Consider the following 26,971-nt stretch of genomic DNA (forward strand, 5'->3'; position numbering starts at 1 on the left):
CTGATAGAAAACTGTACATCTAAAACATTAATAGTGTTATTACTGATTTATGTGGTTACGGGTCATTTTTTACTTTCCAAGTTTTTTATAATGAGTATATTTTTAAATTAGGAAAAAATGCATTCTTTTAAAAGGGGACTAACTTTCACTGGGAGGCTGTAAATAACATAAAAGCCCCTTGGATGGTTCATGCACTTCTTTAAGTAGTTTGTGTTACCCTGAGGAAGAATATGATTATACTGCTAAGTTCTATGTATAGTATGAAAAGTAGTTTGTGTTACCCTGAGGAAGACTATGATTATACTGCCAAGTTCTATGTACAGTATGCAATCCAAAATTTGAAAATAATTCCATTCAGCCATTATTTTCAAACAAATTCAATTTAGAGGCTTAAAAAGTTAGGAGATCACATGTCTTTAAATGTGTGTTAGAATAATCGCTTGAGTTAGTGTCTGGGAACTATTAATTGCTTCTGTACATGAAGTAAAACATTAACTTTTTGACTTTTTGCAACAACAGGAAGTAAAGCAAGCTACCAGTAAAGCAATTTTGAGAGTTAGCAGAAACAACTTGCAAGGAAAATGAAGCTCCCGATTTTCATAGCAGATGCATTTACAACAAAAGCATTTCTTGGAAATCCTGCTGCTGTTTGTCTCCTGGAAAATGTAAGTGCTTGGTTTTACTTTTTTTCTTAAATTTTTTATCTTTATTGTTTTGGAGACAGAGTTTCACTCTGGCCCTGGGTAGAGTACTGTGGAGTCACAGCTCACAGCAACTTCAGACTCTTGGGCTTAAGTGATCTCTTGCCTCAGCCTCCCAAATAGCTGGGACTACAGGCGCCCAACACAACACCCGACTATTTTTTGTTGCAGTTGTCATTGGTGGTTAGCTGGCCCAGGCCGGGTTTGAACCTGCCAACTTCAGTGTATATGGCTGGCACCGTAACCACTGTGCTACAGGCACCGAGCCTAGAACCAGTTATTTCTTTAAAAAAATAAAAAAACCCAAACCAGTTCTACCTGCTTGTTTAACGCTTTGATTTATGTTCTTTTCATGATATCAGTGATGTTCAGGTATGCAAGTTGATTTGGACCAAATTATGTGATGAGAATGCTTATATCTAGGTTAAATCCTAAGAAATCCAAGAAATGAAGATTTCATTTCATAGAGCTCTAAAACTAGAGCCAATTTTTAAAAAAGAAGAACTAGAGCTCCCTTTCGCCATCAGATTTTCATTTGGTTAGTTCCAGATGTTGAAGAGAATGAAATAAGATTAGTTTTGAGTGACTAAACATGGCTGATACTACACTTAGCCTGGTGGATCCAAGCTGGACATCTTTAACCTTACCAATAGCTTAATTAGAAATTCTTTTCACGATCAAGAAAATGAGAAATTTTCCAAGGAATTAAGTAATTTAGTAGAAAGGTAGATGGAATTAAACTATATAACTAACTTACTAAAAGTCTCATTTTAAAACGGCTTTTTTATTTAGGTGTAGTGGCTCATGCCTGTAATCCTAGCACTCTGGGAGGCTGAGGCTGGTAGTTCAAGACCAGCCTAAGCAATAGTGAGACTCCCTCACTATTAAAAGAAAAATAGAAAAAATAGCCGGGTGTTGTGGTGTGCGCCTGTTCTACCAGCAACTTGGGAAACTTAGGCAAGAGGATCACTTGAGCACGAGAGTTTGAAGTTGCTATGAGCTAATAGGCCAGGGCACTCTACTCAGGGCAACAGGGTGAGACTCTCAAAAAATAAAATAAAATAAAATAAAATAAATAAATAAATAAATAGATAAGTAGCTTTTTGCTTAGAATAAATGTTAACAGAGTAGTTAAATATTCCTTGATCTCAGGGGTTTTGTACTGGATCCAGGCAGTCCTGTTTTTAAAGCTCCTCAAGTGATTCTAGTGTGCAGTCAAGATGGAGAACTGCTGAAGTTTTACTAAGATAGATGAATTTTTTTTTTTTTTTTTAATGAGACAGAGCCTCAAGCTGTTGCCCTGGGTAGAGTGCTGTAGCATTGCAGCTCACAGCAACCTCCAACTCCTGGGCTTAAGCAATTCTCTTGCTTCAGCCTCCCAAGTAGCTGGGACTATAGGCGCCCACCACAACACCCAGCCATTTTTTGGTTGTAGCTGTCATTGTTTGGCAGGCCCGGGCTGGATTCGAATCTGCCAGCTCTGGTGTATGTGGCTGACACCTTAGCCACTTGAGCTACAGGCGCTGAGCCAATAGATGAATATTGTTAACTGAGTAATTTTTATCCTTCTTTTCTCCCTCAAGTGGAATAGTAAATGGTAATCAAAGTCCTCATCTTATCTTAATTACACATTGATTATACAACCTTGCAGCTGGCATTTTTCTTCCACAAAATGCGGAAGGTAATAAAATTAATAGTCTTTATCCAGTATCACAAGAGCTTAGGAAAATAAGGGAGAGAATAATTAACAACCAGAGTTCAAATCCTGAACTTTGTTTAGAAACGATCTGGCAAATATAACTTCCTATTAAAGAATTGTGGAATTGACTGTAACTGCTTATTAAGAGTCTTAGTATATTTGCCCAATGTCCTCATGTAATATCCTTGAAGAGGGGTGGCGCCTGTGGCTCAGTTGGTAGGACACCGGACCCGTATACCAAGGGTGGCGGGTTCAAACCTGCCCCAGACAAATTGCAACAAAAAAATAGCTGGGCGTTGTGGCGGGCGCCTGTGGTCCCAGCTACTCGGGAGGCTGAGGCAAGAGAATCACTTAAGCCCAGGAGATGGAGGTTGCTGTGAGCAGTGTGATGCCATGGTACTCTACCTAAGGTGACAAAGTGAGACTCTGTCTCTACAAAAAACAAAAAAACAAAATATCCTTGAAGAGTTTTGATAATACTTTTGAGTAATTTATATATTCAGTTTTTACCAGATAATAAAAGTTGGTATAATTCCCCAATTTCTTTTATGTCCAATACACTCACTAAACATGAGACTTAGAGGATCTATCTCTTTACCTCTCCATTAACATATATTTTATGTTAACGTATATTTTATATGTTAATTATATAGTTAGAAAAACCAGGAAATAAAAATTTAAGCAAAGAACTTAACATAACTCAAAGCAATATGCTTCAGTATGAATGGAGGAAGGAAAAAGAAGATAAGAAAGTCCACAGTTGGGGAAGCTCCCTAAACAATCTTCCAGTTCACTTTTGGCTAATTTGATGGCCTGTCAGAGACACCTGAATATTGAAAAATAAGCGTATCTTGGCTTGGCGCCGGTGGCTCAAGTGGCTAAGGCGCCAGCCACATGCACCTGAGCTGGCAGGTTCGAATCCAGTCTGGGCCTGCCAAACAACAATGAAGGCTGCAACCAAAAAATAGCCAGGCATTGTGGCGGGTGCCTGTAGTCCCAGCTACTTGGGAGGTGGAGGCAGGAAAATTGCTTGAGCCCAGGAGTTCGAGGTTGCTGTGAGCTGTGATGTCACAGCACCCTACCCAGGGTGACAGCTTGAGGCTCTGTCTCAAAAAAAAAAAAAAAAGAGAAATAAGGGTATCTTGCTCATGTTTTCCCACTCTTTAGACAGGAGACTATTATTCTTCTGGAGGCTAATGTAGCACTTTTCCGAATTCATAATCAGTAAAAATCATAATAGAAATATAAACTACGTTCTCTGCTCTTAGGTTCTTTGCTAATGGTCTGAGATGGTGGATTCCCAAAACACCTAGAGAGCACACAGTGGACACAGAAAAATATCAGAGACAAGTAAATGTTAAACCTTATAATATTAACCACAATTCAGTAGGAATTTAGCCTGTCGCTAATGCATTCTACAAATATTTATTGACATCTACCAGAAGCCAGGCTCTGGGTTAGGGACCAAAGGTACAAAGGTTAATAAATAAGTTAGTCTGCCCTTGAGGTGCTCAAAGACACAGGCAAGTAACCCTGATCATTATTTGGTAGTCACAACAGCTAAAAGATCTGAAAGTACAAGGTACAATGGAGACTCAGAGAATGGAATGGAATAATGTTGGGTTTTATGGAGCTAAAAATGCTTTACATTATAAATGCAGGACTTCAAAGGCATTTTTGTTCTGTTTTGTTTTGTTTTGCCTTGTTAGAAATTATTTAAAATTTGACTGAGATGAGACTAACCACAGGAAATTTTGATGGATAGACTAAAGACTAGGTCATTGTGCTTTGAGCTTTTTGAATACTTGATGAAAGAATTCTGGAAGTAAAGTAAAAAATTCTTAGTAACAGAGTTCTAAGAACATCCATAATTTTCTAAAGAGTTTTTGTTGTTTCCAAGAAAAGTTCCCCCATGTTGAAGGTTTTCTTTTTTTTTTTTTTCCAGACGGAGTCTCATTTTGTCACTCTTTGGTAGAGAGTATGGCATCATAGCTCTCAGCAACCTCAAACTCTTGGGCTCAAGTGATCCTCTTGCCTCAGCCTCCCAAGTACCTGGGACTACAGGTGCCTACCACAATGCCCAGCTAGTTTTTAGAGATGGGGTTTTGCTCTTGCTCAGGCTGCTCATGAACTCATGAGTTCAAGCAATCCACCTGCCTCACCCTCATGTTTAAAGTTTTCACTTAAAAAAAAGAGAAATGTGTAACACTGTACCTTAGGTGTAAACAAAGATTATGGGCTAAGTGAGACATGGAACAGATACCTGAAAAAAAAATTTTTTAAAGGCTTAAAATAATTGAGTGTCTTCAAGTGCTTGACAATCAGTTTGTCAAAAAAGACCTTGTAGAAACATGGAAAAATATATAGAACGATGTAAAAAATTATAGCCAGGCACGGTGGCTCACGCCTGTAATCCCAACACTTGGGAGGCCAAGGTGGGCAGATTGCCTGAGCTCACAGGTTTGAGACCAGCCTGAGCCAGAGCGAGACCTTGTCTCTAAAAAATAGCTGGGCATCGTGGTGGGTGCTTGTAAACCCAGCTACTTGGGAGACTGAGGCAAGAGAATCACTTAAGCCCAAGAGTGTGAAGTTGCTGTGAGCTATGACATCATGGCACTCTACCAATGGTGACCAAGTAAGACTCAGTCTCAAAAAAAATTATAAAGATACATGATGATGACAGCTGTATAAAAAATTAGAGGGACCCATGACCAAGTATTAGACTAGGTCACAGGGCTGTGGTAGTGATCCCCCAGTGGTACATTATTCTTCTGTAAACCAGCTTTAATATTTGGTGAAAATAACATCTCAACAGAGGCAGAGAGCCCATATTATTAATTTTCCTGCATGTTCTAAAAGGTTTTATTATTTTTTTGTTGGTAGGTGGAAATATGTGTGTGTGAACATGTTTTAGAATATGGTTTCTCAACAAGTCACTATTAACTATTTTACATTTTGAGACAGGGTCTTTTTCTGTTGCCTGAGTACGGTGACTTGATTGGTCAAAGCTCACTGCAACCTCAAACTTCTGGGCTCAAGCAATCTTCCTGACTTCAGCTAGGCCTTCAGGGTAGCTAGGTCTATAGGCACGTGCCACTATGTTGGCTCATTTTTAAGTTTTTTTGTAGAAATAGGCTGTCACTATGTTGCCTAGACTGGTCTCGAATGAATGCTTGGCCGTAAATGGTTCTTCCACCATCCTGGTCCTTTACCTCCTAGATGACAGCAGTACTTGCCCAGTTGTAACAATCAAAAATGTCTCCAGACATAGCCAAGTGTTCCCTGTGGGCAAAATCGCTTCCAGTTGAGAACTATTATTTCAGAGGATGCCTTTTCTAAAGAGAGTTTTTCTGTTAAAATTATTCATAAAAAAAAAAAAAAAACTTTGTTGTGTGCCCAGTGTATTTATTTCAATTCAGTTGGCATTTACAGGATGTCTGTCATACTCTGGGCACCATGCTAAGATAAAATCTAGCATTCACATATATGCATTATTCTTCTTTTAAATACTAACAATCATTTTCAGTGACAGCAAGGAGGAATGGCTTCATGTGTTTAAGGAAGAATGCTTAGTTTTAGTTCTTGAACCACTTGCTGTTCCTGGTTAAGTTTAAGGAATACCAAAAACCTGTTTAGAGCTTGGTAGGTTATGCATTTATGAAAAAACAGACATATGGCAATCCTGTGTTTAATCCATGTTTTAAGTCATTATGGTGCAGTGGCTATTTCCAGACTTGGTGCCCTTCCCTAGAGAGAAGGTCCCTGGCTGAGTGTGAACACACTGGATCAGAGGCTCCTTGGGTTTCTAGGGGTTCCAACCTCATATTTCATTACTCTGCCCAGAGAAGAGATGGGGAGTACAGAGAAGGTTCTTCCAGGGAGAGGGAGAGTACGGAGGTTTTCCTTTGCTCCATGTTTGAGAGAAAAGTACAATGCTAAGAAGGAGGATGGATACATTAATGTGAGAATTTCTGCTTCCTATGTATCCTCGCGGCTTCTAGCACATGTCTTCAGCTTTGGGAACAGCAACTTTGGTTAGGCAAATTCAGTCAGGTACTGTACTCATTGTTTTTCATATATCTCTTTTTACCCTCATCATGAGTAGGTCTTATTATTATTGTTCTTATTTTGCAGATCAAGAAACAGAGGCAGAAGAAGGTGAAATAATTTTCCCTGGTCACACACTCCTAAGTGGCTGACTTGGATCCCCCCAGGTCTGCCTGACTGCAGAGCCTAAGCTCTCACCATACCCCTATTAGACTAGGTATCCTCCCCTCTGTGTTTCCCATGGTGCCCTGTACTTCCCAGTTGGTAACAGGCATCACTCCTATTGTAATTCATTCTATGCCTGTCTTCCTCACTAGACTGCAAATTCTATGAAATCTTAACCCATTCTGACTTGTTCCAACACCTCCCCCTAGCACATGGTTATGCACCAATCGGTATCTTTTAGTGAATGTGAAAATCAATTATGGCAAAATCCCCTAAGATTTCTAGTTAACCAACAGTGATGTATTTCATGTTTTCAGTCATGGGGGGAAGGATGGATTAGGGTATAAAGTGAATATGGTAAAACTGGAGCAACTAGGTATCCATTAGGTACAACTGAAGATGGTCTGTGCTGCCTTGTATAACCATAACTTCTGAGGGAAGTCCAGGTGCTTCAGAAGGAATCTCCCGTTTTTTCGTGGATAATTTGAGAACTTTCTACACCAGTTGCTTTTACTTTTACTGAAATCTATCTATACCAGAAGGACAAATGAACAATAAGGACTGATAGGGCAGGGCTGTCATATTAATAAACTGCCACAAGATGGGAGTATTTTAAAACTTTACTCTGATTTTCTGATCATTAGTCTTTTGTAGGTCATAAGGTGATAGAACCTCAGTGCCCCAGTGCAGGACACCGACTCAGAAAAGCAGATATCACTCTGTTTTTGATGTTAGAAATTTGATTCACTGGCAATTGCCAAAGGGAAAGAGGTGTTAAAGCAAGAGAACTAATAGCTGTCTGTTATGTGCAGCATTTGGAAAGAAGCTTGTAGTATAAAATGAAAAATCATTGCGACTTAAATGAATGCATTCTTTTTCTTTTGTTTCTAAGGCCCTCCAAATTGAAGCCTTTTCACAATTCATCATTCTTTTGACCTTTGTTTGCAATGTAGAAGTTCAGTTAAAGTCCATCAAAGGCTGCTACTGTTGAACTTTCTATATTGTCTCTGGTCCCTCAGGAAAATAGCGGGTGTATTTTTAAGTGTTCTGGGACAGAATTTACAGTTACAGAAATTCAAATTGCCATCGGTGCAGTATAACAAGGTAGAACGGAACAAATTGCTGATGGGCAGTGAAGTGTGTATCTTAGCTAATGTATAAAAAGGCCCATTTGCAAAGAAATCTATTACCAGTAGATGGTGAGCTTGGCTACAATGTGGGATGCTTTAATGCTCTTACCCTAATGGTCCCAGGAAGCTATCCATGTTTTAAGTCATTATGGTGCAGTGGCCATTTGGACAGGGTAGGAAATGTGGCCAGACCAGATAGAGAAAGAACTAGTAGGCACTTCAGTTTTTTGCAGCCAAGAAGGCAAATCCAGGAAGCCCAGCAAAGACCTTGATTGCCCTTTCAATCACCGTTGAGGCCTGCGATCTCAGACTCTGCTGGAAGGAACTTAAATACTTCGCAGTTTCAATCACCGTGTTGTGTGCATAGGGGCTGTGGAGTAGCTTCTCAGAGACCATTCAGCAGGCCATGCATGGGAAGTGCTTGAGTTCAATCCCCCACTATGTCACCCTCAGTAGAGTGCAGTGCCATCACAGCTCACAGCAACCTCAGACTCTTAGGCTTAAGTGATTCTCTTGCCTCAGCCTCCCAAGTAGCTGGGACTACAGGCGCCTGCCATAAGCCCACCTATTTTCTTGTTGCAGTTGTCATTGTTGTTTAGCTGGCCCGGGCTGGTCTCGAACTCACCAGCCTTGGTGCATGTGGCTGGCGCCATAACCACTGTGCTACGGGTGCCGAGCTGAGACTCTGCATTTCTAACAAATTGTCTCAGTGGTGGTGCCAGGATGCTGACCCAGCACAGCACTCATTAATTGATTGGTTACTCTTCTTCCTTAGAAACCTTGCAGCAATTCATTTTCTCTGCTAGACATTGGTTTTCCCTGTCTGCAGTGTGTTAAAGGGATAATAATGGTTTGTCTTCATTATGGGTAGGTTAAAGCATGATCTTTGAGCCATGTAATAAAAAGCTAACATTTATACAGTACTTACTATGTGTTCGGCACTGGAATGAATACTTTATTTATTTTTTTTTAGAGACAGAGTGTCACTTTATTGCCCTCAGTAGAGTGCCGTGGCATCACAGCTCACAGCAACCTCCAACGCTTGGGCTTAGGAGATTCTCTTGCCTCAGCCTCCCAAGTAGCTGGGACCATAGGCACCCACCACAATGGCTGGCTACTTTTTGTTGAAGTTTGGCTGGGGCCGGGTTTGAACCCACCACCCTTGCTATATGGGGCCCGCGCCCTACTCACTGAGCCACAGGTGCAGCCCAGAATGAATACTTTATATGAATTACTAGATTTCACCTTTTTTTGTTTTTGAGACAAGGTCTCACTCTGTAGCTGAGGCTGGGGCAATTAGAGCTCATTGCAGCCTGAAACTTGTGGGCTCAGGTGATCCTCTTGCCTCAGCCTCTCAAAGTGCTAAGATTACAGGCATGAAGCTTGGCACGTAGAGCACAGTGGTTAGGGTGCTAGCCACATATGCCAAGGCCAGGGGGTTTGAACCCGGCCCGGGCCAGCTAAATGACAATAAAAATATATATATAGCTGGCGTTGTGGCAGGCACCTGTAGTCCCAGGTAATTGGGAGGTGGAGGCAAGAGAATTGCTTGAGCCCAAGAGTTTGAGGTTGCTGTGAGCTGTGACACCACAGCACTCTACCAACGGCAACATGGCGAGACTCTGTCTCAAAAAAAAGAAAAAGATTACAGGCATGAATCTCAACACTCTGCTGAACTAATCTTTTAAAAAAAAAAAAACATTAAGTAAAAACTAATAAAAAAGAACATTGTATTATGTTTGGGTTTTCAGGAAATAAGTATTAATTTCCTAAGTTATTTCTCTTTCTGTATGTCTACTGAGCTCCTATAGATTTGAATAAAATGCTCTTTTAAGAAAAGCTTGGTGAGTTTCCTGGTAGGATTTTTATATCATATGATAGTTTAAAAATCATAACTTATTTTTCACACTAACCACTAATTTTATGTCTAATACAATTATATGGAACGTGTTTCAAAAGATTTTTAATAAATAGACAAAGTGTTTAACTTGTATAAATCAGAGAAGTGAATTATGAATTTCTTAATATAAAATTATAATTCTTCTGGGTTCAGGAGCTCAAGGATACTAAGTTTGGCCCAAGCAAAAATGCATTTGTCTTAAGACCTCTTTAGACTTCAAAATATAACTAGTGAGCATTTTGTTAATTAAAAACTGATTTTTGGGGGCGCCCGTAGCTCAGTGGGTATGGTGCTGGCCACATATACCAAAGCTGGCAGGTTTGAACCCAGCCTGGGCCAGCTAAAACAACAATGACAATTGCAACAACAAAAAATAGGCAGGCATTGTGGCGGGTGCCTGTAGTCCCAGCTACTTGGAGGGCTGAGGCAAGAGAATCTCTTAAGCCCAAGAGTTTGAGGTTGATGTGAGCTGTGACGCCATGGCACTCTACCCAGGGTGACACCTTGAGATTCTGTCTCAAAAAAATAAAGAAAAAACTGATTTTCATTCTCAAAAGGAAAACTCATATTTCTTTCTTTCTTTCTTTTTTTTTTTTTTTAGAGACAGGGTCTCACTTTATTGTCCTCGGTAGAGTGCTGTGGCGTCACAGCTCACAGCAACCTCAAACTCCTGGACTCAGGCGATTCTCTTGCCTCAGCCTCCCAAGTAGCTGGGACTACAGGTGCCTGCCACAACGCCTGGCTATTATTTGTTGTTGTTGTTGCAGTTTTGGCCGGGGCCGGCTTCGAACCCTCCACCCTCCATATATGGAGTTAGTGCCCTACCCACTGAGCCACAGGTGCTGTCCCCAAACTCATATTTCTTGTCCAATTTTTTATTTTCTCTGAAGAGGAATGTGTGTATATACATGTATGTGTACATGTATATAGCTTCACAATAAAACTTTGATTTAAGTGCTATTTTATTTATTTATTTATTTAATTAATTTATTTTTTTAAAGGTCATTATTGTAATGCTACTTTACTTTTTAACCTTTCACACACACACACACACACACACACACACACACACACCCTTTTTTTTGCAGTTTTTGGCCAGGGTCGGGTTTGAACCCACCACCTCTGGCACATGGGGCCAGCACCCTACTCCTTGAGCCACAGGCGCCACCCTGTTTTATTTATTTATTTATTTTTACCTAAGTGCTATTATCCCCATTTTGAGGATGTGGAAACTAAGGCTCCATAAGATTGAATGACTTGCCCACTCTTGCACTGCTACTAGGGGAGCTGCCCCAGGATAGAAATTCAATTCTGTTCCCAAAGCTCACATTTATTTTTTAACATTTTATTTTGAAAAATTAAAACCCTATGGAAAAATTTCAAGAGTGGTACAATATACACTCATATAGCTTTCCTCTAGAGTCATCATTTGTTAACATTTCTTATATTCTACATTTAGTAAGTTTCACATGTACCCTTGTAAGATGCACTGTAGGTGTGGTCCCACCAGTCACCCTCCCTCTGCCCATCCTCCCCCCTCCCCTCCCTTCCCTTTCCCCTTTCCCCATATTCTTAGGTTGTAATTGGGTTATAGCTTTCATATGAATACTTTTCTTCCATTCTTGAGATACTTTACTAAGAAGAATATGTTCCAGCTTCATCCATGTAAACATGAAAGAGGTAAAATCTCCATCTTTCTTTAAGGCTGCATAATATTCCATGGTGTACATATACCACAATTTATTAATCCATTTGTGGATTGATGGGCACCTTGGGCTTTTTCCATGACTTAGCAATTATGAATTGGGCTGCAATAAACATTCTGGTACAAATATCTTTGTTATAATGTGATTTTTGGTCTTCTGGGTATATACCTAGTAGAGGAATTATAGGATTGAATGGCAGGTCTATTTTTAGATTTCTAAGAGTTCTCCAAACATCTTTCCAAAAAGAACCTATTAGTTTGCATTCTCACCAGCAGTGTAGAAGTATTCCCTTTTCTCCACATCCACGCCAACATCTCTGGTTTTGGGATTTTGTGATATGGGCTAATCTTACTGGAGTTAGATGGTATCTCAAAGTAGTTTTGATTTGCATTTCTCTGATGATTAAGGATGATGAGCATTTTTTCATATGTCTGTTGGCCGTGTGCCTGTCTTCTTCAGAGAAGTTTCTCTTCAAGTCTCTTGCCCAGCCTGCGATGGGATCACTTGTTCTTTTTTTGCTAATACATTTGAGTTCTCTGTGGATTCTGGTTATCAAACCTTTGTCGGAGACATAACCTGCAAATATCTTCTCCCATTCTGAGGGATGTCTGCTTGCTTTACTTACTGCGTTGGCTTCTAGTATTTTTATAGTTTCATGTCTTAAGTTTAAATCTTTAATCCAGTGAGAGTCTATCTTAGTTAATGGTGAAAGGTGTGGGTCCAGTTTTCAGTCTTCTACAGGTCGCCAGCCTCTTTTTTTTTTTGAGACTGAGTCTCACTATGTCACCCTGGGTAGAGTGTCGTGGCATCACAGCTCACAGCAACCCTGTCAGACTCTTGAACACTTGGGCTTAAATGATTCCCTTGCCTCAGTTTCCCATGTAGCTTGGCGTACAGGCACCTGCCACAATGCCTGGCTATTTTTAGAGCCCATGTCTCAGTCTTGCTCAGGCTGGTCTCGAATTTGTGAGCTCAGGCAATCTACATCCACCTTGGCCTCCCAGCATGCTAGGCACAGCCTCTCTTTTTATTTTATTATTTTTTATTTATTTTATTTATTTTTTGAGCTGTTACCCTGGGTAGAGTGCCGTGGCATCATAGCTCACAGCAACCTCAAACTCTTGGGCTTAAGTGATTCTCTTGCCTCAGCCTCACAAGGGGACTACAGGTGCCCGCTACAGTGCTTGACTGTTTTTTTTATTGTAGTGGTCATTGTTGTTTGGCAGGCCTGGGCTGGATTCGAACCTGCCAGCTGCGGTATATGTGGCTGGCACCCTAGCCGCTTGAGCTATAGGCTCTGAGCCCTCTCTTTTTAATTTTTTCATCTGTGCACAGGTCTGAGATAGTTAAAAAAGAAAAAAATTCTTTTTTTTTTTTTTAATTAAATCATAGCTGTGTACATTAATGCAGTCATGGGGTACAATGTGCTGGTTTTATATACAATTTGAAATATTTTCATCAAATTGGTTAACATAGCCTTCATGGCATTTTTCTTAGTTATTGTGTTAAGACATTTATATTCTACATTTAGTAAGTTTCACATTGTAAGATGCACTGTAGGAAAATTCTTAATCTGTAAGGGTATAAAAATATTTACATGGAGGATTTAAGAAATGAGATTAAATGAAATAATGCATTTATTCTTTCAGCAAATGTGTATTTAGCTCCTATCATCCTGAGATGAGTACCAAGCATTGTTGTAAGCCTGGAAAAAGCAAGAGAGCATAATCTGTGCCCTCACAGAGCTTACAGTGACAAGTGGGGAGGCCAGACAGTTAAAGGGCATACCAGGTAATTTCAGGAGGTTTGAACACTGAAGAAGAGACAGCACCTGTAGACAGAGTGGTCTGAGAAGGCTTTCTGGAGGAGTTAAACTCTGGCCTGAAGCCCTTCCCACAGAAGGGAATGAACACTGCAAAGACAGGGGAAGAGCAGTCCAGCCTACCCAGAGTGACTGTTGAACTTCTCTTGATCCAAGTTGCAAGGGAGATTGGAGGGCTTCCTTTTGTGGAGATTGTTTTTTAAGAGAGCTCACACGTTCTCAAATAGACTGGACATTAATCTGACAAAAGACAGGTCAGGCCAGCCAGTTTCTCAGAGTCTATTCTAGCTTTGTGCATCTATAATTCATCAGGTGCTATTAGCATGGATTTCTGAACAATAGTCTTTATAAAAGTGCCTTGAATTCCTTGGCAATACCTTTTAAGCATGCAACTTTTAATATTAATAAACTACTTTTTAAACTAATGGTAGTTGCTGTCCAAGTAATTATGATCTCAATAATGTTTTATTTTTAATTAAGAAACTGGATGAAGACATGCATCAGAAAATTGCAAGGGAAATGAACCTCTCCGAAACGGCTTTTATCAGAAAACTACACCCAACGGATGACTTTACACAAAGTAAATATGCTTTTTTTTTTTTTTGCCATTCTTGTATGACACTAGAATTTAATTTTTAGATGAGGAATGATATTTAAGGGAAATATTATTTTATTTATTTCATTATTTTTTGAGACAGAGTCTTACTCTGTCACCCTAGGTAGAGTGCCATGGCATCACAGCTCACAACAACCTCAAACTCTTGGGCTTAAGCAATCCTCTTGCCTCAGCCTCCTGAGTAGTTAGGACTACAGGTGCTACAACGTCCGGTTAGTTTTTTTATTTTTTAGAATAGACAGAGTCTCACTCTTGCTCAGGCTGGTCTTGAACTCCTGAGCTCAGGTGATCCACCCTCCTTGGCCTCCCATAGTGCTAGGATTATGAGCATGAGCCACCGCACCCGGAGGAAATACCCATTTATTACTTGCATGCATTAGTAGACAGAGGAGGAGATCCTGATTGGAGTTGCAGTTGAGGTGGGGCTGGGGATGAGGATGAACCTGAGTGTTTTTGTTCCAGACCTAGCATCAATAACCCCAGGATGCTTACCTGGTCTTCACTCCTCCTTCCCCAGCATACTTTGGCTATTAATTTATGCTAGTGAAATATTTGAGAGAGAAGAAGCAAATGAGAAGTTTGTGACCTGCTTGCCTGGGAATGATCTTGTCTCTCTTTGGCTTTTTTCCTTCTGCAGGTTCCTGCTTTGGACTAAGGTGGTTTACGCCGGCAAGTGAAGTCCCGCTCTGTGGCCATGCCACCCTGGCTTCTGCAGCTGTGCTATTTCACAAAATGAGTAATATGATTTTCCTTAATGTGTCTATCACTTAGAAAATAGCAAATATTGGGCGGCGCCTGTGGCTCAGTTGGTAGGGCGCCGGCCCCATATACCGAGGGTGGCGGTTTCAAACCCAGCCCCGGCCAAACTGCAACCAAAAAATAGCCGGGTTGTTGTGGCAGGCGCCTGTAGTCCCAGCTACTTGGGAGGCTGAGGCAAGAGAATCGCTTAAGCCCAGGAGTTGGAGGTTGCTGTGAGCTGTGTGACGCCACGGCACTCTACCGAGGGCCATAAAGTGAGACTCTGTCTCTACAAAAAAAAAAAAGAAAATAGCAAATATTTAAGAACAGTTCTCATTCTTTCTGATTGATCAAAGTGACTGGTATAAAGACATTGCAGAGTTCATTTCATGTAATTTATGAGGCAGGAACAAAAACAGCAACCTTCAGTAACACTTTGACCTTTCTGAGTATACGCTGGCATTGTTGGAAAGCCACGGTTGGAATGGCATTTTATTTTAAATAGCAACATGGTGGTAGAGTTGGCATGGGCAGAATAGTCATCTCACATGATATGACACCAGGGGACCAAAAGGGACACTTTGCTCCAAATATTTCCCCACTGTCATTGAAATAAAATCTGTGGCAAAAGCTCTGCTCTGAATTTTAAAGATTTTCCTGGGTCCCAACTGTACACATTTACCTTAAGAGGAGTTGCAGCACCTTAATCATGCCAGTTTCTATCTTAGCTGCATTTAGAATAATGGACAAAGATCAGGGATTTGAGGGAATGGGACAGAGGAGACAGAAGCAGCCACAAACATGCACAGGCAGCAAACAGAAATGTAAACAAGGACATAACAGGATGATGGAGGGGTTTGGGGAAGGAACCCCCTCCCCCCCCAGGAGTAAGGGAGTTACTTTAGGGGGAGATGGTAAAGCTGCAGGACAAACTCCCACAGTAAGCCCACTCCCACACACATTTGCATGCAGGAGGAATTGGAGGGAGGAATATTCTTGGGTTCAATGTTGGTAGGGGAGTAAAGAAAGCAGGATTGAACAGAGGGAGAAGCTGACTGCAAATCAGTAGCAACAAATCCACAGGGAGCTCTGAAGCTAGGAATTTCTTCAAGTAGAGCTGTTACCTGAGGGTCTGGCCACCTGTCACTGTCAGCCAATATGCAGTGATGGGGATAGGTCCACCAAACTTTATTTGTCACAAGGCCCGTGGTTCTGGAGAATAGTGAGAGTAGCCTTTCTAAGACTGCTCTGTTTTTCCATTTTCAACATTAGGGTCTTATACATAAAAGTTTAAAGACCGCACCAACCCCTATTCCAAATAATAATCAGCATAACTCAGTGACCTATTACAACATTCTAATTCAAAAGTTAATCTCCTAAATCAATCCACCTAAACTACTCAAGATGGGCATCTTTAGGGTGGGAGCTAAATTTACAAAACAGTAAGAATGGGAGACTCACTGGGAGTGAAGGTCAGGCAGGACCTAAAGCAACCAGACCAGCTGTGCCATGTCTGCCCTAGCCTGACAGACTCCATCTTATTCTCACTACATGTGCTTTCAGTGTAGTTCCAAACAGAGGCAGAGGACCAGTCCCCAAAGACAGGAAAAGATACTATGACTTTGGACAAGGCAGCTCCATTCAGCCAAGGGCAATTCTCAGAAAGGCATGCAGCTGAGAGCTGTGGGTCACCCATGCCCCCAGCAGCAAGATCAGGGCCAGGTGTAGGGGAAGCAGGCGAGGTTTCAGGTTGCACCTGAGAGCAAGTGCCCACTTTCATTTTGCACCCCCTGGGGCTGACTGCCTCACTTTGTCCCAGCCCTGAGGTGGGAGTTGGGTGTAGAATCTACGTACCAGAATAGGGAATCTTTGGGCTGAAGAATAAGATGAAGACTCTGGCCAAAGAGCTAGCATGTAAGGAGCCTTCAGGGCAGAGGTGTAGCAGAGGCAAAGCCCCTGGGTGCGTTCTGTGGGACCAGGGTTTCCTGAGAGAGGACCTGATTGGCAGGAGAGGAAGTTGTTAGGCCAAGGTGCTGCCATACTGTAATCCAATATGTGTCTCAAAAAGATGCTTCTGGTTTTTGTGGATAGGACATAAGAGCAAAGCAAGCAAACATGTTGTTCAGGAACTCAGTCTTGAAAAACAGATTTTACTAAAGTTAGATTGAGTACCTGTGAAAACTCAGCCCCACATGGGTTGGTATGGTGCTGAAGTTTAGAATAACAATCCCATGACACCACCACCCCCACTCCCTGCCATAGGGCTATTTTAAAGTTTGATGAGATAGGGTATGGAAAAAATGCTTTGTAAATAATATCCTATGCCAATTATAATGAGAAAAACTAGTCAGGTGCGGTGGCTCATGAGGCCTGTAATCCTAGCACTCTGGGAGAGCGAGGTGGGTGGATTGCCTGAGTTCAGGAGTTTGAGACCAACTTGAGCCAGAGCAAGACCCCTGTGTTTAAAAATAGCTAGGCATTGTGGCAGGTGCTTGTAGTCCTAGCTACTCAGGAGGCTGAGGCAAGAGAATAGGTTGAGCCCAAGAGTTTGAGGTTGCTGTGAGCTACAAGGCCATAGCACTCTACTGAGGGTGACAAAGTGAAACTCTGACTCAAAGAAGAAAACCCAAAACTAGGTTTTGAGTTTGACAATGTTAATTTTACACTCAATGAAAGTTAATTTCTTCACCTTTGAGATATGATTTAAGTTTTACAGAACTATCTATCACAGGACAGGAAAGAGTTACATCACAAATCTTTGTTTTTACTAAAAATATTATATACACTGATAAGTGACCCAAGTTGTATCAATAGCATGAAGGGCCATCAGCATTTGTGGTGCATTCTTTTTTTTTTTTGTAGAGACAGAGTCTCACTTTATGGCCCTCGGTAGAGTGCTGTGGCGTCACACAGCTCACAGCAACCTCCAACTCCTGGGCTTAAGCGATTCTCTTGCCGCAGCCTCCCAAGTAGCTGGTACTACAGGCGCCTGCCACAACAACCCGGCTATTTTTTGGTTGCAGTTTGGCCGGGGCTGGGTTTGAACCCGTCACCCTCAGCATATGGGCCGGCACCCTACCGACTGAGCCACAGGTGCCGCCCTTGTGGTGCATTCTTTAAATCAAACTTTTATGTGTAGCTTGGTTTGTATAAAATAAACCTGATTTCTTTCATAGAAGACTGATATTTACAACTTACATTTTATTTCATTGTTTCAGGTTAATTTGCAGGTACAAAGAATTAGGTTACAATGTTTGCATTTGTTAGGTAGAGTCCCTTTTATAATTGTGTCCTGCCCCCAAGAGGTGTGCCATACACCTTAACATTGTGCCCATTAAGTGGGAGCACACCCATCCTTCTCCCACAGCTTACATGTTTTATTTGTCATCCCCTCAACGTATCTTAGACTAGAAGAGTTTATGACTATAGAGTTAATGTTAGTGGATATTTAAAAATCTGCGTTAGAAGATGTGATAACAGCCCTATGAGGTAGGTTTAATTATCAGCTTCATTTTACAGATGAGGAAACTGAAGTTTAAGAAGGCCAGGCTATGTATCTCATCTTCTAATTCACTCAAGGGTGCAGTTAGTAAGCAGCAAGGAGCTGGGCGTGAAGCCTTGCAGTGTAAGGCCAAGTCCAATCAGTTCTGTTCTCTCTTCTCAAGTTTGAATCTAACAGCTCAAACCTGGGCCCCAGGTGAAAGAGGGCATTGCCAGAAAAATCTAAGGCAATGAAAAGCTGATAGAAATTCAAATATATAATAAAGTTAATTTTCTATTTCTTAATTTTTTTTTTTTTTTGTCCAGAAAACATGAATAGCACTCTAACGTTTGTCACTCTGAGCGGGGAACTAAAGGCCAGAAGAGCAGAGGATGGTATCATCCTGGACTTTCCTCTTTATCCAACCTACCCCCAGGTCAGCTCTTTCCAATTATTGCCATAAATTGTGTATGACTGACAGCTCACCTGTTTTACAGTGATTTTTGTCTTTTTTTTTTTTTTTAACCTCATCTAGGACTTTCATGAAGTAGAGGACTTGATAAAGGTTGGTGAAAAGAACCAAATCTAAACTTGTACCTACGAGTTGATTATGTTTGGACACAAAGATTCAGGACCATTTGATCCCCAGAGATAGGCCTTTTACCACTATAAATGTTGTAATATTTCAAGTTTGTATTTTAATGTTCAGTCTATTTGGTGAGAAGGTTGAACAGTTTTCCATGGCTCTTACTTGTTAATACTAGTCTCCATGGTAGGGTGGGGGAAAGAGAGACTGTTGTCTGGCAGATGAGAGCAAAGGAACTAGAGGAGGTTGTGAGGAGGAGGGAGAGGAGTCTGCCTGGAAGTGTCTGTAGGAGGAGACCAGCCTTTGGGAAATGAAGGGATGTTGAATATTTGTCCTCCTCTAGGTAGAGGGAGTGGAAGGGGTCTGGAGCACGGCCATACAAGTTTGAGCATGAAAATCAGGAATTTCTGGCTGAAAAGGGTTATTTCATAAAATTCATACAAACATGGTTGAGAATGGAAGTTGCCTAGCATCTGTCAGTGTCCCCAATTTCTGCAGTGAAGAATGAGACTGAGGTGGGAGGGCTGCGTTTTGATAGAGGAGGCCAGAAAAACGTGGGTACCTTGCCAGAGGAGAGGAGATGCTCAACCTGGCCTGCTCGTGGGGTCTGTGTGGGTGGGGGTTGGGGGTACGGCGCGACTTGATGATAACATTTTAGAGCGTCTGATCTGGGTAGTGCCACATGGTAAAGATTTCACTTGCCTTATCCCATTTAATTCTCAATGTTATCCTGTGAGGAATAACCACCAGCGCTGTCATCGCAAGGCACACAAAAACACACAACAATAATGCACGCCTGCCACTCAGCAAGACACTGAAAAATTCCCTTTTCTAGGGGGTGCTGTTATGCAGATTCTACACCCAACTCACACTGACCTGAGCACAGCTGGAAGACACTGACACACCAAGTAATGACACCTCACTGGGTTGTTTGAACCGTGCTGCCAACATAAGTGCACGGTGGCAAGGTCTCAAGCTTAATTGTCAGACCTTACGTGTCGACAGCTTTGATGGTCATTCCAGAAAAAGAGTTCCAAAATTCCTTTGAGGAGTGGACAAGGTGCTAGTGTCAGTATGTAGCTTCCCGAGGGGAGTGCTTTGAAGGTGACTGTAGTGATATGCAGCACTTTTCCTAGGATGAGTTTGTGAACTTATTTGTCAGAATTTATGTGTGTCCGTGTGTGTGTATGTGTGTGTGTAGATAACATTTTTGTATATGTGTGCTTACGAATCTGGGCCTCTTTCTCTCTGGGGAAAATACCCTTTGGAGGAGCTATGGGTCCTGAGCATGTAGTGGGCACTTGTGAGCAATGCCTGTTTTGAGGTTCACAGAGGCCTCTTTGGCGGCCAGGAAACTGGCATCCTTCATCAACACTTTGAGCCTTGAAACTGAACTAACGATTTTAGGGATTGGAGATGAGGGGTGTGCCTGGCTCACCGTGGATGCTCCCTGAGAAGCTGTTACCTCTCTCAGAGGATCAAGGACTTGACTGAGGGCTTGCTCCTGAGTTTTTGGTCTGTCCCCACAGACCGCCATAGGCGATACACTGGTCCAGGACATCCACTATTCTCCAGATACCCAAAAGCTCCTCGTCCGGCTCAGTGATACTTATGACAGGTAAGTTTTGGGGCTGTGTCAGCATTTTGGGGAAGGCTGAACATCCTAATTTGTATCTCTGGCCTGGTCTGATTGTGCTGTGTCCAGTCAAACCAGGATTGGTGCAGCCAGAGAGTTTGTTTCCTCTGTGGGAAGGTATTATCACTCGTTCTCTGCCCCCCTCCTGCTGAGCTTTTTGGGCGAGAGCCTCCTGGTCTATTTTATAGTCTGTGCAGTGGGTGGTCTGTGGATTTGTCCTAATCCATCCTGTTTATGAATAAGGTCATTTCTGGAGAACTTGAAAGTGAACACGGGGAACCTGCTGCATGTTGAGAACACAGGGAAGGTGAAAGGATTCATTGTCACCCTTAAAGGAGAGCCTGGTGGGCAGACTCAGGCATTTGACTTTTACTCCAGATATTTTTCACCATGGTTTGGTGTGGCTGAAGACCCTGTAACAGGTACTTCTTACTGGAGCCCCAGAGAGGGTTAAACAATTGATGGGGCGAATAACAAATAGCTGTGTACATGCCCTTCATGTGACCTTTCAGGTTGCTTGGGTTTTGAGCGGCCTTTGTTTCTCTGTCTCTTCCTCACTCCCTCCATCTTTTCATTGTAGCCTCCTGTGAAAAACACAAAATAAAGGAGACACTATAGTAGGGTTAAACTTTAGCATCAGACAGCCTAGGTTTGCATTCCTAGCTTCCTAGCTCTTGACCTTGGACAAGTGACTTAACTTTTTAGAGCCTCAGTTCTCTTCTGTAGAAAATATGTATGATGGTACCTCATAGGGTTATGGAAGCACAGTGCATATTAAGTGCTTAGCACAGTGCCTGGCACCCAATAGCTATTAGCTATTTCAACAATACCACAACTGGCTTTGTGAGGCAATACTCTATAGAGCTGGAAGCAGAAGGATGGAATCAGAGATGGGCAGAGATGTTGTGCCTCGTGCTCTTGCTCTTTGGGAACAATGGGCTGAGCAGCAAAGCACTGGAGTGCCTGCTGGAGGAGGCTGGTGGGAGGGGCAGTGGCCAGAACTAAAGGAGGCCAGGCAGAGGCTTCAAGGCTCCTGTTATGGTCAGGTGGCAGGGACTGGAAGGCTTAGTTACTCTCTGAGGAACAAAACACATGAAATTCTCAGCTCAGCAAACAAGCACTTTTAAAGACTCAGGAAAATGCCCACCACTATCCAAACAGTCCAACTTCCCCATGGAAGAGTTCTGAGCAAATTTGCATATGCACAGCTGCCTCACAAAGTTTTTAATTAGCACAGAATGCAAGTTTTTTTTTGTCCCTTAGTAATAATAACTTTTCTGGAGTGTGAAGGTGTTAGGACTTTGTAACCAACCATCTGGGGTTGCTTAGGACTGAGGGATTTCTCAGGATGTGGCCCTTTCAGTGCTAAAGCCAGGGGGTGGTCACAGGCAACCCAGGAGGGTTGGTCACCCTACTTGGACATCCCATAGCCCTTAATAAGTTTTTCTGAACAGGGGGATCTTTTCTTCCCTGTCCTTCTCCCTCAAAGACTTTTCTGTCAGTTATTACTTTATCTTTTGTGTCTTTATTTTAATATCTAATCTGCAATCTTAACCTCTAGGGTACAATTATGTGAAAAAGAAATCTCACTAAAAAGAAAGTTCTTTTGGTAGCAAAAGCCCTAGAGTGTTTGCTGTTTGCTCAATGGAAAATTTTGTCCGAGTTCCCACTTGTCCTTGCATACCCAACCTAGGAGGAAGGAGACATTTTCTCTGGAAAGATAGAACGATTTATGTGAAGACCTCGATTTTCCTACCAAGGGCTGACCGTGAGCTGGTAGACAAGAGTTAAACCCTGTTGTTTAATTTAGGCTTAAGAAACTGTAAAACATATTTGATACATAATTTGAAGGAATTTATCCGTAAATTCTGTTTTCTTTTCTCTCTCCATTCATAATTCTACACTCTGCTATGGCTTGGCCAACATAATGATTAGGTGATCAAAGGTTTAGTCAAGGAATTGCTTGTGAATTTACCACAGAGTTGCCCCTGTTTTCTTTGGAATTGTCTTGTAACCTTTCACTTCTTTGAAGGGTCTGCACACACTGTGCTCAGCAGCTACTGGTCCCAGCAGCTGGGGAAGAAAGAAATGCGTGGTAAGACAGTTCTTTTCCAATGTCTTTTTTATTTGCCCAACTTTAAGCTGGTGTTCCTTCTCGTATATACTATTCCTTTGAAAATATAATAAAATGTTATGCATCATCCATGTGAAAATGAAAAGTTTTTAAGTTCCCTAACCCTTAAATAAAATTAAAGATATTTAACCCTTAAATATCTTCTACCCAAACGTCTTCCACCTCTGCCCCCTACAACACACAGGCACTAGTGATACAGTAACTGCCTAATAAGTATTTGTTGAATAAAATTAACTAGCTGTATAACTTTGGCGCACAAAGGTTATTTATAATGTGATTGGTTATTGCCATGGTTCCTTACTGCTATTGTTAGTCATAGGCCTGAATCAAACAAATTGCTTTTTTTTTTTTGAGACAGGGTCTTGCTCTGTTGCTGGAATTACAGTGCCCTGCCCTCAGCCTAGCTCACAGCAACCTCAAACTCTAGGGCTCAAGCAATCTTCTTGCCTGAACCTCCCAGTGTAGCTGGGACTACAGGTGCCCACCACCATGCCTGGCTAATTTTTCCATTTTTAGTAGAGACAGTGTCTCACTTTGCTCAGGCTGGTCTCTAACTCCTGAACTCAAGGGCTCATCTTACCTCTGCCTCCCAGAGTGCTGGGATTACAGGTGTGAGCCACCACACCAGGCCAAGGATGGAAGTCTTACTTAGAGAAGGATTAGGCTTCTGATTTGGAGAAAGCAGAGTAGCCATTCATTTTCCTTAACAAGTCTAATTTTTCTCCTGAGTACTGTGCACCTGAGGCTGAGGCTGTGCCTCTTTGGTCTGCCTGGCATATGTGGTTGCTTGAATATGTGCTGAGTGAACAAACTCCCTGTGTCCTCTTTAGAGTTGAGAAGATAGGGCTTCTCAGCAGGGCCAAGACCACCCTTCATCATCATCTTAGATTTATTTTCACACATTCTCGCTTATTCCTAGAGAGCTGTGGAAGAAGCTGTGGGTGGGGTGTGTTTAGGGCGTTATATGAAGTAGTAGAGGAAGTGGCCCAGGAAATGGCTCAGGAAGGGAAGATGTGGAGTTGTGAGTTGTGTAGATCAAATGGAGTTTGTGGCTTTCTCAATCTTCTGGAGAATGGGGGTGAGAGTGGGCAGTGCCATAAATAGGAAGGAAAAACTGACCTGGGAGGACTCTAGGGTTTGTACTAAGTCTTTCACCATGTAATGATCATTTGACAGGGTGAAAATGCTTTTAATCTGTGACCTGTTCTGTGTTTTCTTTAGCCTTTCAGTGTTCCCGCCGAGGAGGAGAGCTGGAGATTTCCCTGCGTCCAGATGGCCGAGTTGACATTAGGGGAAGCGCTGCTATTGTTTTAGAGGGCACGCTGACAGCCTAGAGATGGTGGTGCTGTGAGGGTGTCTCTAACAGTGAAGCATTATCCACGTAAAAAGTAATGTAAGGGGCTGCCTTTAACAAACTTGCATGTTAAAAATAGAAAAATGTCCCAAGATCTGCAGTTGGCAAAAAATAGGGGGAAAAAAAGGGAAAAATGAAGCCATGATAATGGAGATTTAATAATGCTTCCAGAACTAATGGAGTTTTGGCCCCACCTGTAAATGTTTTTGAAATTTAAGTAACCAGTAATGAAGGATAATAGAATAATGTTATCACCTAATTGATTAGGACTACCAATCAGAGAAGGAGGAATACATTTATGAGGAGTGAGATAAAACCATTTAAACTTAGATGTACCTGATAGAATATTTTGTAGCCATTAAACAGACCCAATGACTACATGGAAATATAGAAAAATATTTCATGATATGGAAATAAGAAAAAACATATAATATGCCATAAAATCTTAGCAATGTCATGCCATGTCTAGGAAGCCTGTGAATTGATGTGGACAAGCATGGACCATGAAGATATCAAAATGAGAATAGTTCCTATGTGTGGGGCAAGCTTGGAAGTAATTTTAATGTTTCTCAAAAACCATTTCCTTTGTTGTTGCACTCACATACAATAACTAAAAGTCAAGACAAAACCCAGAAAATTAAAACAAAAAAGTGTTTATTAGGCTACTTCCGTGATAATAAAATTGAGTACTAAAAGTAATGTAATCTCTTAATTTTCTTCTTGATATGTGACTGTAGAGTGATAACTTAAAAGGGATTCTTCTCTTGCCTTAATAAAGTGAGTTGTAATGTAACTTTAAATTCAGTTAAGTCTTTAATATTGAGTACCTATAGTTGACTTTGGTATGGGATCCTTTTTCAAATCATTGGGAGTGTTTGCATAAGGTGGTGTCATTGATGAGAATTTTTAGCTATCTCAAAAACTGCAAGCTAATAAATTAGAAATTCCTGTAGTATCTCCATTGTTTTCACCTTAACTGCTACCATGTTTCCTATTTTTGTTTTCATTAAAGCACGTAAGAGTGAATTTCTTACAGCAGTGATCTTGTGTTTCTCCTGATTTGCCTTAAGGCTTCTGTGCCTTAACTTAATGAGTAACCAGTGGCCTCCCAACTGATCATGGCATATCCATGGGTAACGGTACCAAAGGAAAGAGTCATTGGAGGGTTTTCACCAAGTGTGAGGTTTTCCCAGCTTGGGACTGAACTATTAATATATGAATAATTTTATATAAATGCATAGTTGAAAGGGCTTGAATTTGATCTCTCAGATATGTGCTAAGTCCTTTTTTTTTGTTTGTTTATTTTTTGAGACAGAGTCTCACTCTGGGTAGAGTTCTGTGGCGTCACAGCTCACAGCAACCTTAAACTCCTGGGTTCAAGCGATCATCTTGCCTCAGCCTCCCAAGTAGCTGGGACTATAGGCACCTGCTACAACGACTGGCTAGTTTTTCTATTTTTAGTAGAGACAGAATCTCACTCATGCTCAGGCTGGGCTTGAACTACTGAGCTCAAGCAATCCATCCATTTTGGCCCCCCAGAGTGCTAGGATTACAGGTGTGAGCCACCCCACTTAGCACCTTTAACTTTTAATACTATGCATTTTCTAAGAACAATAATGTCTTCTTGATCTTGTCCATCACTTTATTTTTGAGATAAAGTCTTACTCTATCACCTGGGGTTGAGTGCCATGGATCATCACAACTCACAGCAACCTCAAACTCTTGGGCTTAAGAGATCCTTTTGCCTCAGCTTCCTGAGTAGCTGGGACTGCAGGCTCCCTCCACAATGCCTGGCTCATTTTTCTCTTTTTAGTAGAGACGGGGGTCTCACTCTTGCTCAGGCTGTTCTTGAACTCCTGAGCTCAAGCAATCCACCTGCCTCAGCCTCCCAGAGTGCTAAGATTACAGGCGTGAGCCACAACATCCAACCCCAGGCTGATTTTTCATTCTGCCATCTCAACAGGTGGCCTCTGTGGTTGCTTCAGTAGGAGGAAAGAATGTGTGGAAACTTCACTATGCTTTGGCTCAGAAGTGATAGACATCCTTTCAGTTCACAGCCTGTTGGCCAGAATTTGTCCCATAGCACCATCTAACAGCAAGGGAGCTGGGAATGTGGGAGAGCTCATAGATATAGTCTGTGCATGGCTAATATAGCTGCTGTACCTGGGGAAGGCTTTAGGCCACTCAGATGGTTTCTCCTAGGGTGGCATTATTTGAGTAAATTTATTACACTCCCAGGGCTTAGGGATACAGGCCTATGATGTAAGTGCAACAAGAGCGAATCTATCTCTCAGGGGCAGACTTACATTAACCTAGCACATAGCGACTGATGTATAAAGCCACAGTACTGATTTGTTATTTCGTAATGAGAAATATAACTGTGGAATAGATTAGATCAGAGCCATTCACTCTCTATTTGCATATCTGTCTGGGAAGCCAAATTGTAGGCAGAAAGCTGCTTGGAGACTGTGGAACCAAATCAAGGGGAATCAGCACAATGGATTTACATGGTGGATGTCATCAAGGCACAATAAGCCTTTACACTTTAACAGGGCATGAGAATCCCATCACGCTATATTTAACTAAGTTGAATTTGACTAAAGGTGCTCAGATCGGGACCATAGTTTATTTTAGTGTTTAAATTTATTTATTTAGACCATGGTCTCTAGTTCAAGCCAACAATTTCATCTCACACTCAATAAAACAGTGATATGGGCCTGATGTGGGGCCTCACACCGGTAGTCCTAGCACATTGGAAGGCAAAGGAGGGAGGATCATTTGAGGCTAGTAATTTGAAACCTGCCTGGGTAAGAGCAAGACTCTGTCTCTACAAAAATAAAAATAAAAAATTAGCCAGTTGTGGTGGCACATACCTGTAGTCCCAGCTACCTGGGAGGCTGAGGCAGGAGGATCCTTGAACCTAGGATTTTGAGGTTTCAGTGAGATACAATGACACCATTGCACTCTAACCAGGGCAACAGAGAGAGACCCTGTCTCAAACAAACAAAACAAACAAAATTCCACTGATGTCTTCCAGTATGGTAGAAAGATATAGCAATGTTGGGCTTGTGAATTTGTATGTCTGTCTTCTAGTCTTTATAAGTTACTTATAGGATTTTTCAAGAGTAATTTTGGCAACACTCAATTGTTGCCTTATGCACTCTGGTAGCCTGCCTGCAGAATGGCTTGCAATGATCCCCATATTCTGCTCCTCAGGCCCCTAGTCAGTCTTTTCCCACATATATTCTACTGGGCT

At 41.7% G+C, this 26,971-nt stretch overlaps 1 protein-coding gene across 6 annotated transcripts in view; it reads left to right on the forward strand.

Annotated features, from left to right (window-relative positions):
- Positions 1-24,508, forward strand: part of PBLD (phenazine biosynthesis like protein domain containing) — a 52,715-nt gene extending 28,207 nt beyond the window's left edge. For 4 of the 6 annotated variants that reach the window (XM_053586413.1, XM_053586415.1, XM_053586414.1 and 1 more), the window contains 11 exons: positions 520-665; positions 3,669-3,750; positions 6,535-6,558; positions 13,651-13,750; positions 14,424-14,522; positions 18,332-18,441; positions 18,541-18,570; positions 20,121-20,209; positions 20,471-20,649; positions 22,260-22,322; positions 23,583-24,508. In XM_053586413.1, the coding sequence (XP_053442388.1) occupies positions 607-665; positions 3,669-3,750; positions 6,535-6,558; positions 13,651-13,750; positions 14,424-14,522; positions 18,332-18,441; positions 18,541-18,570; positions 20,121-20,209; positions 20,471-20,649; positions 22,260-22,322; positions 23,583-23,695 (948 nt within the window). In that variant the 5' untranslated portion in view covers positions 520-606 and the 3' untranslated portion in view covers positions 23,696-24,508. The remainder of the gene's footprint in view (positions 1-519; positions 666-3,668; positions 3,751-6,534; positions 6,559-13,650; positions 13,751-14,423; positions 14,523-18,331; positions 18,442-18,540; positions 18,571-20,120; positions 20,210-20,470; positions 20,650-22,259; positions 22,323-23,582) is intronic. The other 2 variants (XM_053586418.1, XM_053586419.1) reach the window with 2 other exon arrangements.
- The last annotated feature ends 2,463 nt before the right edge of the window (positions 24,509-26,971 follow it).

The sequence above is a fragment of the Nycticebus coucang genome, chromosome 3 (assembly GCF_027406575.1).
Source record: "Nycticebus coucang isolate mNycCou1 chromosome 3, mNycCou1.pri, whole genome shotgun sequence".
Taxonomy (NCBI): Eukaryota; Metazoa; Chordata; class Mammalia; order Primates; family Lorisidae; genus Nycticebus; species Nycticebus coucang.